General features: G+C 47.2%; 1 protein-coding gene and 1 long non-coding RNA gene across 2 annotated transcripts; one reads left to right on the top strand and one right to left on the bottom strand.

Moving 5' to 3' along the window:
- Positions 1 to 4,648: 4,648 nt before the first annotated feature.
- On the top strand, positions 4,649 to 7,214 carry LOC133922941 (uncharacterized). The gene is made up of 2 exons (XR_009910549.1): positions 4,649 to 5,092; positions 6,691 to 7,214. It is a non-coding gene; the product is annotated as an uncharacterized LOC133922941 (long non-coding RNA).
- Positions 7,215 to 12,547: 5,333 nt separating this feature from the next.
- Positions 12,548 to 14,655, bottom strand: LOC133890138 (NDR1/HIN1-like protein 13). The gene is made up of 2 exons (XM_062330587.1): positions 14,521 to 14,655; positions 12,548 to 13,871 (listed from the first exon to the last, which is right to left on the bottom strand). The coding sequence occupies exon 2, from the start codon at positions 13,836 to 13,838 to the stop codon at positions 12,957 to 12,959; it is 882 nt and encodes a 293-aa protein (XP_062186571.1). The 5' UTR covers positions 13,839 to 13,871; positions 14,521 to 14,655; the 3' UTR covers positions 12,548 to 12,956.
- Positions 14,656 to 14,672: the final 17 nt, after the last annotated feature.

Genomic DNA, 14,672 nt, shown 5'->3' with positions numbered 1-14,672 from the left:
GAATGAGGTGGAGGTTGAAGTTGGGATCGCGATTGTGATAGCACCAGAGGATGTACCCCAACGCATCGCTCACCTCTCGCACCACATCCTTGGCACCCCTCACCGCTAGAATACCCGGTAGATCAAAAAACTTTTCCAGAAGAACCTTGGTGGTGTAGGCCTGGGTCTAGGCTGTGCGTGGGTCCTTCGGCTCAATGATATCCAGCTCAAGGCTCCTCAGGGTCTCCTTGAATGCATTAAAAGTATCTTGGAGATTGCTACGAGTGGTGCTCTCATCCTCCCTGAGCTGGGTGTGTTCGGCGGCAAGCGTGGCTTTTTCTCGTTGGAGCTGACCATACTTCTGTTGGAGCAAGAGTCACGCCTCCTTTTCTTCAGTTAGCTGCCTCTCTAGTTCAGCACACCTATTGGCTGTTGCTTCCTTATCATAAATCAACTTATGGATAGAGGCCGGGAAGCAAATGGCCAGGGAAGTAGGGCGGAGGACGAAATAGGTTCCATAACCGGCTCAGTAAGCATTGGAGCCACGATCGATTCTCTCGAGGTCAGAGCTACTGCAGGCTGGGGGGCCATAACATGTTGCTGAGGAACTGGTGGAAGGGTTACAACCGCGGCTGTGGGTGGGGTCGAAGATTTGCGGCGACAACAGATTTATGAAATTATGAAAAGAAAGAAAACTCAAAGTATCTACGCCTAACCAAAAACCTTACCATGGCAGTGGAGTGCTGAGCATGAGCCTGGACATCGTAAAGCTGCTAGGTTGGCTGGGTGGGGAGGACAACCCAGAAATCGACCTGTCGAAGCTCAACGTACCGCGAGCATGTTTGGATGCCTCCATGGTATACGGGCCCTCCGCTAGTCTCTTCCCCTGTTGCATCGGCACTGGGCCAGCGGTTGAAGATGGAAGTTCCGAGAAAAGAACAAACATACCAATCTGAGCCGAACCCTCTCCGATGGAGAAAGATCGCACAATGAAGGAGCGTCTCACGGCGGACCATCCTTCCTTAGGGTTGTCTCCATGAGAAATTTGACCCGTGACTCGACGAACTCGTCGGAGAGATCTGCATAAGAGGGATACTTAAGACATCTCATGAATAAACAAAGAGCGCCATAGAAGAGGTTGCGATGTTACTCAGAGAGCTCTCCCTGGTGGCGTCGTCACTCTCGGTATACATATATGTCAGATGTGCTCTTTTTGGTAAAGGGCACAACCGGCGCTTGATGAAGTCACAAGCAATATATGATCCTGTCAGCCCAGTGTTAGCAAGGGTTTTGACCCGGGCTGCGAGGATTAACAGCTTTGAGTTGGTCACGGGGGAGTTCCCCCAGCTCTAGGAGACATGTGTCGGTTTTTTTGACACATATGTTGTCCAAGGAATCCTCCGTCTTGAGATAGAATCATTCTTCCCTCCAGCCCAACCACAACAACTTGAGATCCATCTCAAGGTAGGAGCCAACGATGCCATCGCGAAGGCGGAATCCGCAGCTCCCGGTGGCTGGCCAGGTCTACAACTTGGCCGTGTAAAAATACCTAAAGAGATCGAGGCATGGCTCGACTCTAATGAAGTTCTCACACATATGAGCAAAGACGCTTAGCATGTTGATAGAATTGAGATTGAGGTGGATGTGCAGATATTGTAGAAGGAGATGACGTTGGTAAAGAATTCAGGAAAGGACGGCACAAGGCCATCCAAAAAGAAAGAGGCAAATAGCACGATATCCCCATTGCGGGGAGCAAATACATCCTCCACCGGGCGGTACCCCGAAGAAAGGCGACGAGAGAGCAGACGGTTGTCGTATATCTACTTCAGCTTCGCCACAGTGTACTTGGACTTGGGAAAGTCTGGCTCTTTACCGGTGTGTAGCGCCATTAGGAGCGGTAGGGGTGGTTGCGGGAACATGAGTGGAGATGGAGATGATGGGCTCTGAGCGCAAGGGCTTGAAGGCTACAGGGGGTGGTGAAAGGATTCATGGGTAAGCGTTGGCTTCCCAATTTATAGGGCCAACGCGATATCCCAACCGTCTCAAAATTTGAAAGGCCACGTTTTGGGGGCCGAAATTCCCTCAGGTCTGGTGGAAATGAATGTCTCTCTCACACAATTTCTCTCTCTCTCTCTCTCTCTCTCGAAGTTTAAAACCTCCCCTCGGCATACGGTTTTTTGGGCCCACCACGAAAGTGGATTGCATTGATGGCCACTCTCAGGGTGAACTCGTGTTGACTTGGGGTCCAGGTGGTGCGTCTTGGTCCATCTGCGATCACACGATGAACTGCTCAAACCACCACATCCACGAGGGAGCTTGAGGGCTACTGTCGGTGTATAGAATAGGGGTCTCCTGTTCTGAGGGCTCACACTAGCCAATACTAGTTGGCAGAAGATTCTTTTTTGGTCCAGGGTCCCACTGCGCGACTAATCTGCATGTTCGCGACCAGGATTCTTACCACATAAGGGATTCCCACGACAGGCCTTCGCTGGTCGCGGGACAGGTACACATCTTACCAATCTATTCTTATTAAATGTATTTCACTCAAGTATTTTTCTTCCCTAGGCACTCCTCCCTAGTGAACAGGTGGTGATCGGCGCAGTGGTGCAATGCCCCGTCCTGTAGCATTAAACATTACGAGACATGCTCGTAGGCATGTCAGACTGCTTCACAGGTGCGTTTGTGAGACCGGTGATGGGATGGGGCGCACAGCCTAACTAGGGCGACGTAGGTGTGGAGGTGTCCAGTGGATGGGATGGACTCAGCTGCTTCATTAGAACAAAAAGGGACATATGCACCTATTTTAAATATCCTAGAGGTGTGAGGTTTAGCTAAGATATGGGTCAATGGAAAAGGATTCACTTGTAAGGTCTCATTCTCTCTGTATATAAAGAGAGTATGACCCAGTTTGTAAAGAGGGATAAGAAAGAAAGGATCAAGAAACTCATCTATAACTAGTTCACAAACACTGATAAACAAATACACAAGATGTGGGACTGTTATCCTTAGTGAGGCATGAACCTGGATAATCCATGTGTTTTTGAGTTCATCACGAACACACGCACACCGTAAGTGTCGTTCACACGCCCATTGATCGGTACACCCTGGAGTCATTATCAGGAATTAAACCTCGACACACCCCTAACCACGTGGTGGACATAGAAGACACAACATGGGAGAAACTTGACGTTTTCTGCTGAAAGCGTAGCGCGGCAGATAGGATGCCCTTCTGACAACGCCAAAGGATCGTAGCTGTGGCATAGCGGGAAGGGTGAGAAAAGCTGCAGTTTTTGGTTGCTCTGGTGGCGTCATGATGGGTTCGATGGTGACCTACTTGTAGGGATGACAATGAGTTGGGTCGGAGTTGGGTGGAGCAAAACCATGTCCGACCCAAAACCCGACAGTCTGAACTTGACTCGAGCCCAAAGTGGTGATCGGGTAAAATTTGATACCTGAATCAGCACCTGCCAGGTTCCCATCGGGTCGGGGAGCTCAGTGACTAGAGAGGTCAGGCCGGGCGGGGTGACCGCCAACCAGGGGAGGCGACGGCAGGGAGGCCGGGCGATGCGGCTAGGCGTCAAGCGACCAGGCGAGGTGGTGGCGGGGAGGCTAGAAGGCCAAGCGGGGTGGCGGTGGAGAGGCTGGGTGTCAGGCAGGCCACACGGGGAGATGAGAGTCGGGAGGACGGGCATGTGACTGCGGCCTGATGGATGAGTTGGCCAGTTGGACTGGCCTATGGCCTCATGGGTAAGTTAGGCTACTATGTGGGTGAGATTTCAAGCGTCCCCTAAGTATCTGCAAATGAAATTGAAAATCTAAACTCAACTCAACATATTTTAGATACTTGACCCGCTAATCCCATAACCGAAAATCTAGATCCAAATCTAAACTCATCAAACATGGAACCTATGAATACTCAAACTCACAAGTCTAATCATCGTCCCTATCTGGCTGCTTGTGAGGCTGTGTGCAACCGTAACGCAGAGTTGCGTACGAGAACTAAGCAGAGCCACAAATCCGTGCTTGTTTCTGTCGTGCGAAATTAATTAAGCAGACACTGCATCTGAAGCAATTTTCTCGAAACCTGATTTTTTTAAAAAAAATCTCGAAAAATAATCGGCCTAATGATCTCGTGGCTCAGATCAGATGACCTGATGCAGTCCCATCAACATATCTGGCTTGCTATTGCTAGAATAAAAAACAAAGACATTACCCTTGGTGCTCGATCCCCAATCGCACCCCCGTCGACCGTGACGAGGCGAGGTCACGCCGAGAATGATTGATCGTGTTGTAAAACATTATTGGCGGTTACGATCTCTTCCTATCCGATTCTCCAACACAGCATAATCTCAAATTAGAACGTAAGGACCAGAGGTATAAAATCTGGTAAAGACTTACTTCTTTATTGTAATAAATAATCCGTGCTTTGTGTCTCTTTTAGTATATATAGAGTTGTTTGGATCGTAACATATGTTTGTCAGGTCGAACCTTAAGCAATCATAATTTTAAGATAATGCCTAATTTTCGAGCGTGCGCACTTCTCTCCTGCGGCACGCATGCTCAATCCTCTGTCCGTTCGCATCTGTCTTCGCCTCGTTGATTTTTGTAACCGCCGGTTGCATTCACACGGCGACACGCCGTCCATACTCCTATTCTGGGCCCACTCCGCTTTGGTAAAGTTTTCTCACCCGTGTTTTTCCTACCTAGCTAAAGTTTATATTTAGTGGCTCATATGTCATCACAATTCTTTGTGAAGGCAACGGCGTGGGGAGGCGAGTAGTTTTGGGACACGCCTGTTCAGACCATCTGAAGTGGCGTTGGTTCATTTGGTGACCCTTCTCTCTCACCAGGTTCATCTCTCCCTCAGGTGATTTTCATCTCTTGCCCTCAAATCGATTTTAACTAGGGTTAATTTTTTGTGTTCGATCCAATGAGGGAAATGAAAATCGGAACCTGGTGGGAAGGGGGCACAGAGGAAGGTGAGTTCGTTGTTCTGCTTTATGCATTCAAATTCGTCCCCTTTTTTCTCCAAATCATGTCTAGATTTTTCAGTTTTTAGGATGGTTTTTTTATTCAGCGTTTCGAAAGCAAGTGGGGAGGTTCATGCATCGAGGTGAGCCCATTGGATTTGTGCTTGGTTAGCCTTTGTTTACAGTTGAATCGGGGGGTTTGGTTTGCCTTCGCATTCAAATTTCGCATTCACGAATCAGGAGGTTTCATTGGAGTTTTTGACCTTTTTATTTGGTTAATCAAGTTCAGCGCGCTACATCGATTAGAGTTTGAATATGAGAACCATTTTAGTGGGGAGAATTTTAATCAGATTGTGACTAGGAATGTTAGTTCATACATACCCCTGCTGTTTTTTTCCTGGGCACGTTTGGTTCATGCTATCTAGGGAAGTGGAGGAAGTGGCTTTTGCTCTGGAACCTACTCTCCAATAAACATGTCGATGTTAATCTTTTGTATCACATACCTCTAGCGTAGAGGAAGTGGAAGAAGCAGAGGCCGCAACCATCAATCCCACAACTGATACCTCCTCCTAACCAGTCGTTGATGCCCCCACCGCTATGGGCTTCGGAGCCATCCATTTAGAGCAGCGATCTCGTTCTTAGGCATGAGCTCACTATATTTGCTTTTCGATTTAAATAAATTTACTCTTGAATTTGGTATGAATTTGCTCGTAAAAATATATAAATTTGCTTACTGATTTTTTATGGATTTACATTTGTAAATTGGAGCAAACTTGCTCTTTTTCATATTTATTTGCTAGTAAACTGAAACAAATTTGTTTTTAAGTTTGTATATGAACTTTCTATCTGAGTTGGTACAAATGTTTGCTTGTAAATTTCAACAAATTTGTCTTCTAAATCTGTATAGATTATTTTGCTTGTAAATAAAATAAACTTGCTTTATGAGGTATAGATTTGCTTGTAATTAAGCAAAATTTATCTTTTGTGTCTTACTGATTTCTTTTATTAATTGAGGTAATATACTCTCATAAACCTAAGGAAGTATACAAATTGCTTTGATTTTTGTTTGAAAACATGTAGTAGATTGATTTGATTTTGTTTTTACACGATTTCTAAATTGCTTTTTGAATCCTATGTGATTGTTTGCAATTGTTAACTAAATTGCTTTTAGACATTTGGCGAACAAGAAAAGAACATGTGCAGTTTGCATCACGTTCGCACAATATAAGATATTACTAAAAAATAAGAACGAGAATGTTTGTTTAGATATTATTTTACCAACTAACTTCTCAGCTTCTATTTCATTTTTCTATAAGCAAGCTTTTCGCTTATCAGAAATCATTTTTAGAAAAGTCACTCTCAACTAACTTCTCAGCTTCTATTTCATTTTCCTATAAGCAAGCTTTTCGCTTATCAGAAATCATTTTTTAACAACTCATTTGTTTGATCTTCTGGTTTCTAACATCAAAAGCAGTAAATAAATAGAACCTTAGTCAAGATTATATGGCAAAATTAGTTACCAACCAAACCTGCACATAGTCTCGTACTAGGAAGCCCATTTGGTAGACCTAAAACCAAGTAGGACAGGGTACATGTATCCTTCCACCGATGCGTCCAGACTCAGAGGCCGAATCATTATGTCCCGCCCGCCTGGCATGGCGGCTGCATTATTGCCGAAAATGACCCAGGCCCTAACGCACGCAGCACCAGCATGTCTGTCTGTGCCTCTGTGTGCGCGCAGGTGCAGCTGCAGCCACCGCATCGCACGCTGCGGAGGGCGGCGGCGGCGGCGGCGGCGGCCCCATTCCGAAGCCAACTACTCAGCTCACAGGAGGCCACGGCCGCCCGATCCGGTTGGTGCCGAGAGCCTTTTGAGAATCTCAAGGCAGGAGGATCAGATCAGGACAGCGTCGTCTCGCTCTCGTCTACAGCGAATTAGTTAGGGCTCCTCGTTCATCTCACGCCACACGCCGACACGGTGACACGCCATGCCAAGCTGCAAATGCTTATCCAGATCTAGCTGCGTTCTTTTTTGCTTGGATATCAATTCTGACGGGATCGTTGGCAGCCAGTTGCTTTCAGGAATATGTATATCAGAAGCTCTGCTAAGTTCTACTGGCAGCTAGTAGGCCTCTTATTCTTCTTGTTTCCAATTGGGTTTTTTTTTTTGCACTAAATCGCATTTAGATTATCTGAAAGCGAAATCTTTGTATTTGTATATATGTGTACTGCTTGACAAGCGGCTTAATTGCATCCTACAAACAATGTGTTACTGTGTAATCACGAGCAGGCTGAGAATGATTGCAACGATCTTTTTTCTCTTATCTTTTTCCCCCTTCCAGTGATGAACTTGTGAAGGAACCAAAGGTACCTGCGAGATTTTGACGTGATTGCAACTGAAAATTTTGCTTTGCAATTGATAAGAAATTAAACCAGATATAGATTAGATGTGAGTGTCATGCTGTTGCAGCACAGCGCTAGTCGGCAGCAGGGCAGCAACTGCTTAACATCGCGGAGTTCAGAAAAATCCGAGAAGCTGTTTGTAGATGCACAGTGCAGACTTTACGACCTAATCTGAGCCGTTAGTTTTCTAGATCAGATGCCCCCCAACTGTCGAAAGGTTAGTTCCGGCGCCTTTAATTTCATAACAAATATATTCTTACACAAACCAATATTAACCTGCTTTCAGATCACTGAAATCCTCTGGTTAGAGGAAGAGCAAACCACATGGCAAGTCTTTTCTCCCCTTAAGGGCTTTGGATGGCTCATACCCCACTGAGATCCTAGCCTATTCCACGGGGACGATTCGGTCTGTCGTTTTGCTCCCACTGTTATCCCGGACCGTTATTTGGACACCACATGGGCCAAAAATTCCTCGGTCCTTTCCACCCCAATACCCATACACCCATAGGGAAAATAAAAAACATCTCCTGACTCATGAAAAAATCTCCCCATCGTGAGCGTTGCCTCGTGCATCTTGCAATTCGTCGTCGTCTCCGACGCCTAGCAGCTTTGCGCTTCCACACGAGCCTAACCACCAGCACCTCAGGTGGCGCAACGATTTGGCCCCACTTCCTTGCGTTCCACCTCCTGATGCCCTAGGTACGTGGAGCTCAATTCCCTCGCAATTGGCCTCCAAGATGCGAGATCTATCCACACGTTGTCCCTCATCCTCGCCTTAGGTAAGTCTATTCGCCGCTAGCCTCACTCTCTGACCTTGCTGGTGGCCTCCAAGTCCTCTATGCCATCCTCCAGCGGCCCTCCCCGTTGACCTCCTCCGCGCTGCGCTCGCTTGCCACCACTGGTGCCGCATCGCCTCCCTCGCTCTCCCCTGCACACCACCACTCCTCGACTACTTCTTCCAACTCTCCGCTACCTCTGGCCCATCACCCTTCCCCCCAAGCGAGGAGGGCCCGCACCGCAATGCCGTCTTCATGCCCCTAGCCACCACTACCTCTGACACCGTTGCACACCTCTCCCTCAACTCCACCCGTAGCTTCTCCATCCACGATGTCCACCTCGGCCTCGTCCTCCTCCTCCCGGACCCATTCCTCGAGAAGATCCTGACACCTAAGCAAGCTGTCAAACTATGAAACCTACGCAAGCTTGTTGTCTAGCTTAACCATGGACTTCTCTGAATTATCATCCATTTACCATGCATTTAGCAAATGCCTTTTCTTAACTAAAAATACATGCACATTGTAACATTGTATGCTATGTTTATTATCAGTTTGCATCGATATGATATGGCCAAATCTGTAGATTAATGTCACCAAATATTTGATGAGGCAAAAGCTTCAGTTTTCATGTGCGCGAAAATAAACAATCCCCATATTTTAGCTTCTGCAACCTAGTATGAATTTATCCAACAAACATTTATCTCAGAAACTGATTTATGTCTGCCAATAATAGACCTCACTCAAAATAATATATGCTCCCTGCATTAGAACAACTAAATAATTAGGCCTTGAAAATGACATTTCGGATAAATAGATATGCAATCAACAAAAGAACAATTCAGCAGTGACAACCCTATGGATGCGACAAAACAGCTGCCACTGTGGTAGACATGACGATGATGCTCTGCTTTGCTCGATACAAACTGGAACTATATTATGTTACTTTAATATTTAACCTACCGGTCCATTCGGTCCATTGCCCTTTTACCTCTCTAGTTTGATAAACGCTATTGCTGGTTCTTTTTAACTTTCAGTTTTGTGTAAATTTTGAACTAACAAATGATCTTAACTCATTGGCACGCCCACTTACCATTTTTGCATGTGGTCCAGATATCATTGTCCAGACCTAATCCTAATAATCTGAAGTTCTGAACATCACATAGCTGAAATGTGTTGATGTTGGCACAACGCTGAAATGACTCAAATAAGTAGCGGAAAAGGAAATCACCTAGTTCTAGGCAGTAGAACTGTACAATAGTTGTTGTATGTCAGCAATTCAGGGCCAGTTTGTTTTTCCCTCGTGCGGGTTGGTTTCAGAATGGGAGTCAGCAAATACTAATGTTGAACATTCATTAGTTGTACAATCGTATATATGGGTATACATATGTAGCAGCAGCAATCTCTTTCTGAGACTCGAACCTACCTACTTTTCTATCCTAAAGTTGTGTCTAATATACATGATGATCTAGATAAAACAATTTCAGAACTGTTATCAATAGGATTGTTGTCCTGGACTGTTATCAATGCACTGCTGGTTCAGAACTAAATAATTATGCACTTTGATCCTATCTACTGCCAAAGTGTTGTATGGGTTTAAACAATCTCCTTGTTTTTTTTTTCCTAATTGTTCTTGAATTAGTTTCTTCAGTTGTTAGTTTTTTTGATTCTTATATTACATTCTTAACTATCATGCATTATGATGTGTAATACAAATTATTTAGTTATTTGACTAATCTTGTTTTTCATGTCCTCACAGGCCTAATTTGGATCAACTTAGAGGTTATGGGTTACAATTTTGCAGAATATGCTATCAATTTTTAATTTGGATCATGCCTAATTTGCATTTTTCAATTGTCTCTGTACTTTGATGTTAAGTTGTCTGTATGAACTAATCAACTATGATGCACTTTGAGTTAGATGATTAACTTGATCGGATGCATGTATCAGTACTTGTGAAAGATTAACCACACCACATGTTTTTTATATTCTAGCAGCATTTTCATTTTTTCTGATTTTTTTTTAATTTTTTTGATTGGTCGGGATTTTTATCCTTGTATCTCTCAAATAACAATTAGGAACTTTTCCCATGTAGGGTTTTTATCCCTTTGCCAGGAGGGGGTGTTATTGGCAATGAAAAATCTCTTTCGGGGTTTAATTTCATGTGATTTTTGCACCCTACCATCCAAACAAACCCTAAGGGTGTGTGACCATACGTGCAAGAGCCCTTGGCCTGACTCTAAGATTCGTGCATCCGAAGAGATAATTGAACTGAGCATAGGTACACTCTTTTTCTCTTTTTTTTTTCCTTTTAAAGGAAGACCAAAAGCATATTTTGTACAACTACTAAGGTCATGCCAAGTAAAAATTCAACTGATCATTAGACCCTATTTGGTAGAGCTCTAGCTCCAAATTTTATGTAGGATTTAGAATTTGTAGGATAAAATAAAGTAGTTTAAATATCTATTTTCAGTCTAAAATAAAAACAATATGTCTAAACCAAAGATCCTTAATCTACCCACAACTCTAGCTCTAAAAATTTCTAAAGCTAAAGATGACCAACTCTAGAAATTTTTGAAGTTGAAGCTTTGCTAAATAGAGGCACACCAATGTCTTCAAAATTCAAAACCGGAAGTGGATATACAGATCTGAGCATATAAGTTAAAAAAAACTAGCAAAGATCACGACACTTTCTGTGATATAGCTTGGATGATATCGCGAGAATGCACCTGATCTGAAACCCAAGATCTCAAACCTGATCTAGCCCCGAAATGTCTACCGTGTGCAAAACCACACTTGGCCCTGGCCCTAGCCCCAGCCCCATCGGCGACCGGAGACCCGACAGGGCACCGGAAACCCGATGGCGTCATCCCTCCTCTACGCGAACGCGATGGCATCCTCGGCCACACCGCTCGCTTCCACATCGTCGGGCCCTCCCTCGCCAGCAACATGAGGTCACACATAGGAGGAGGGAGAGAGGGATCAGAGTATTGGACTTGCGGAGGAGACCTCGGCCGATCCGTTGATCTGAGGAGCGCCCATAGGCCTCCTTCGCCACCATCATCGGGGAGATCGGGGAGGGCGGCCTCGCCTCTTTTGTCACCCCTGTCGGTTGGTCGCGTTCGACGCACCGGCGAGCCGCACAGGAGCCACCGACATGCCCTCTCTCATCGACGATGTGCCAGCCACCGCCGTCGCACCCTCCCTTGCCTGCGACGCACTAGCCACAGCCACCGTCACCACCTAGGGGAGCAACCGAGCATAGGAGGCCGGGAGGGGGTCGCACTACCGCGCAGTCGTGCCGATGCATCGGCCCACACAGGAGCCACTGTTGCACCTCACAGGAGCTAAGGAGTCGTCGGTTCGTGAGTGCCTCGCATGTAATTGGGTTGGTGAGTCCACGAGTGGAAGACGCCAAGCCGTGGTAATAGTGTCCGGAGACGAAGTGGAGGCTCACACGGTCCAACGACAAATACAAACTACTGCATGGTAATAAGTCGTCTCGTTGATGGGCCTCACATTTCGGGGCCCATGGGGCACCCGTAGTGCAAACTGCCACCCGAACCCAAACTCGAATTGGATCGGCCCCCCGACCCGATAGCCCCACGGGGCCGTTTCTCCCCTCGAACCCGCCCCCATCAGGTATTAAACTTGCGGGGACCCGACCCTATCTGATCCATTGCTACCCCTACCGCCATGACGTGGAGTACACTATTTTTTTTTTAGATGAGACACTATCACACTACTGTTAGTTGCCCGGATATTACGAGAATTAACTGACCGGTGACCAACAGGCATTCTTAGAGAACAGAAAAACAAAACAAGCTCTGAATCATTCCTTGTGCTGTATAGCTAAACAATTAATCCGACACATACGACATTGATATGTGGAGATGCACTTTTCAAATGGATCGAAATGTTTTCGGCGTTTCAGGCTTTCAGCATTCATCAGCCATGAACTATGATGATGTTGTCAGGCCCGGCTCTGTACTCCGATTTTTCTGATACGTTGAATATGCTTCTGCATTGAGTACGTCCTTGTCAATCATATAATTTTGAGGTCAAGTACGCCCTGAAATGAGCGCTCCATTCCCATGGTACTGAATGCTCAATTTTGTCATGGGGCCTGTGTTAGTGACTGCAAAGCCATGAATGCCCCAGTATATAGGACTACATCGAAGTTCATGTGACATTCTGGAATCCCTGATTGTGTCAGGAAGGCAGAGGCATTCACAACCAACTCGTGCGTTTCGGATTTGAGAACAACAGGTGACAGCTTCACATAGGAGCATAAAGAACAAGATTTTTTCCCCTTTCGAGTCCAAATTAACTTTAGATGATGAGAGGAAAACTGTGGGGCCATGTTATGGTGCAAATTTCATTTGCACTTGGACTAACACATGAGCCACCACTCATGACAGATTTACTAAATATTCAGGTATGGTGAGTTCTTTTTTTAGGAATCAGGCAAAATAATACTCGTCTATCGTCTTGGATATCCAACAGACGGATGTTTGAAAGTGTACTGGAAATCATGTCACCAAGGCCTGAACTCAGTTTCAAGATCTGGTTTTTCAGCTGCCCAGTTGAGGTAGTAACACAAACAAGGACCAACAACAATTTCTTCAGTCTTCGGCGAAAGAACGAAGGTGCAAATCATCGACGCCTCAAACTGCAGCACGTTTTCGCAGTCGCAGCATGCACGATATGATTCAGATTACTCGATTAAATCGACTTACAAATGAGCAGAGGGAAAATGTATCATGGATGGAATCAGCAAGAATCCATTGGTCTCAAGAAATGCCTTCTAATCCACCAACATGTTACTTGCTCAGTTCCACCAGAACAGGATCCCCTTCATGTCGCACGACCTGGACACCACCTTCGCGTCGGCGGCGAGCCTGTCGACCGCCACAGTGCACCGCACCCTCAGGGGCACGGCCCACGCCTTCACCTTGCCGAGCTGCAGCCGCACGGGCACCTCGATGCCCACGTCGAACGGCACCGAACGGAGCCGCTCCGCCGCGGCCATCTGCCCGCGCACGCTCTGCGAGAACCGTATCCCGGACCCCTTCTCCTTCGCCACGAACACCGTCACGTTCTGGGGCTCCTGGTAGAACGACGGCCACGCGCCGTCGGCCAGGACGACGCCGTCGTACGACACGGAGACGTGGCTCGCGTCGCCGTCGTAGTGCACGCCGATCTTGCCGTTCGGGTTGTCGGCGCGCACGGTCGCGTCGAAAGCCGGCGAGAACGGGCCCGCGGCGGAGGCGTTTCCGATGCCACCGAGGCCTGACACGGCGAGCGCCTGGACGGAGTACGCCGGCCGCTTGGGCCTGAAGACCAGGTACATGACGCCGGCGAGGGCGGCGAGGAGGACGGCGAGCGCGAGGACCGCCGCCAGCAGGCACGTGCAGACGCGGACGCAGGAGCAGCGGCTGCGGCGCTTGGCGCGGCGGGTGTAGTGCTCGAAGAGGTGCGCGTTCTCGGGCGGGGGGACGCGGAAGACCTTGTCCTTTGGCACCTGCACCACGTAAGCGCCGGGCTGCGGCGGCGGAGGAGGGGGCGGCGGGAAGGGCTTCTCGAAGTGGAAGCTGTAGAGTGGGCTGGAGGAGGGGTCGGAGGAGGAGTGTGCGGATTGGTTCATCTCGCCGGAGAAGTCCGAGCTCGACGCCACCGGGAGGACGCGGCCGTGCCCGTGCCCGTGGATCATGGGCTGCTCCTCGAGGCGCTCGTCCGAATCAATCTGCGCGGTTGATGCATCATACACCAGCTTAGCAATGAAATCATATCGAACGTTGTAGATACGGTGCAAATCGAAAATGCAGACGCTGATGCCATATCCAGGCAGGGTGTGAATAAGATTTTTTAAAAATAAATAAAAGAGATTTAAAGCATGCCATGTTTCCCCGAAAATACAATTGAAAATGCTAGGCGCTTAAAAATTCGGATCTGTGTACTTTTGGAAGCCATTCATGTTCATTCACGCGGTCACGCCCCAGCAGGCTGCGGCTTACACCCAGATTGATGGCTTCAGTCCCCCAAATAGCTAAATATTAATTCACTCCCTATGAAAATCCAGAGCAAATTTTCGTTAAAAAAACATCCAGAGCAATTACAAATGTCATTTTGCCTTTGGAAGCTGGTTCCATATCGCAAGGATAACCAAGAGCTAACGAACAAATGACACACCCCTCGATCATAAAACCATGGCGCGTCACGAGCAAAAGCTCTGGCACGGAGCGCTACTCGAATCCAAGAACTGGAGAAAGGCATGCAGGACAAGATTGACCCGGTACTAGCTCTCGACCGAAAAAACTAGAGCGAAAGCTTTGTGCGATCGAGAAACACCGCGGCAAACAAACCGAAAGATCACAAGGATGGGGACGCACTACCTTGCCTGGTCTCGCGATGCTCGCCGATGCCGTCGTTTCTTCCGGGTTGTCCCGTCTGTCGGCGGCGTCCAAGGCTCGAAGCGACGGACGTGCGGGGAGGTAAGCAAGGCTGACGCTGACGTTGAGCTGAGCAGGGTGGCCGACGTAGAGGC

The sequence above is a fragment of the Phragmites australis genome, chromosome 1, assembly GCF_958298935.1.
Source record: "Phragmites australis chromosome 1, lpPhrAust1.1, whole genome shotgun sequence".
Classification (NCBI taxonomy): domain Eukaryota; kingdom Viridiplantae; phylum Streptophyta; class Magnoliopsida; order Poales; family Poaceae; genus Phragmites; species Phragmites australis.
The sequence above is the reverse complement of the archived record's forward strand: the minus strand, read 5'-3'. Positions and strand labels throughout refer to the sequence as shown.

Bases quoted from the DNA above. Each gene is read 5' to 3' on its own strand.
- LOC133890138 (XM_062330587.1), bottom strand. From the start codon at position 13,838: ATGATCCACGGGCACGGGCACGGCCGCGTCCTCCCGGTGGCGTCGAGC.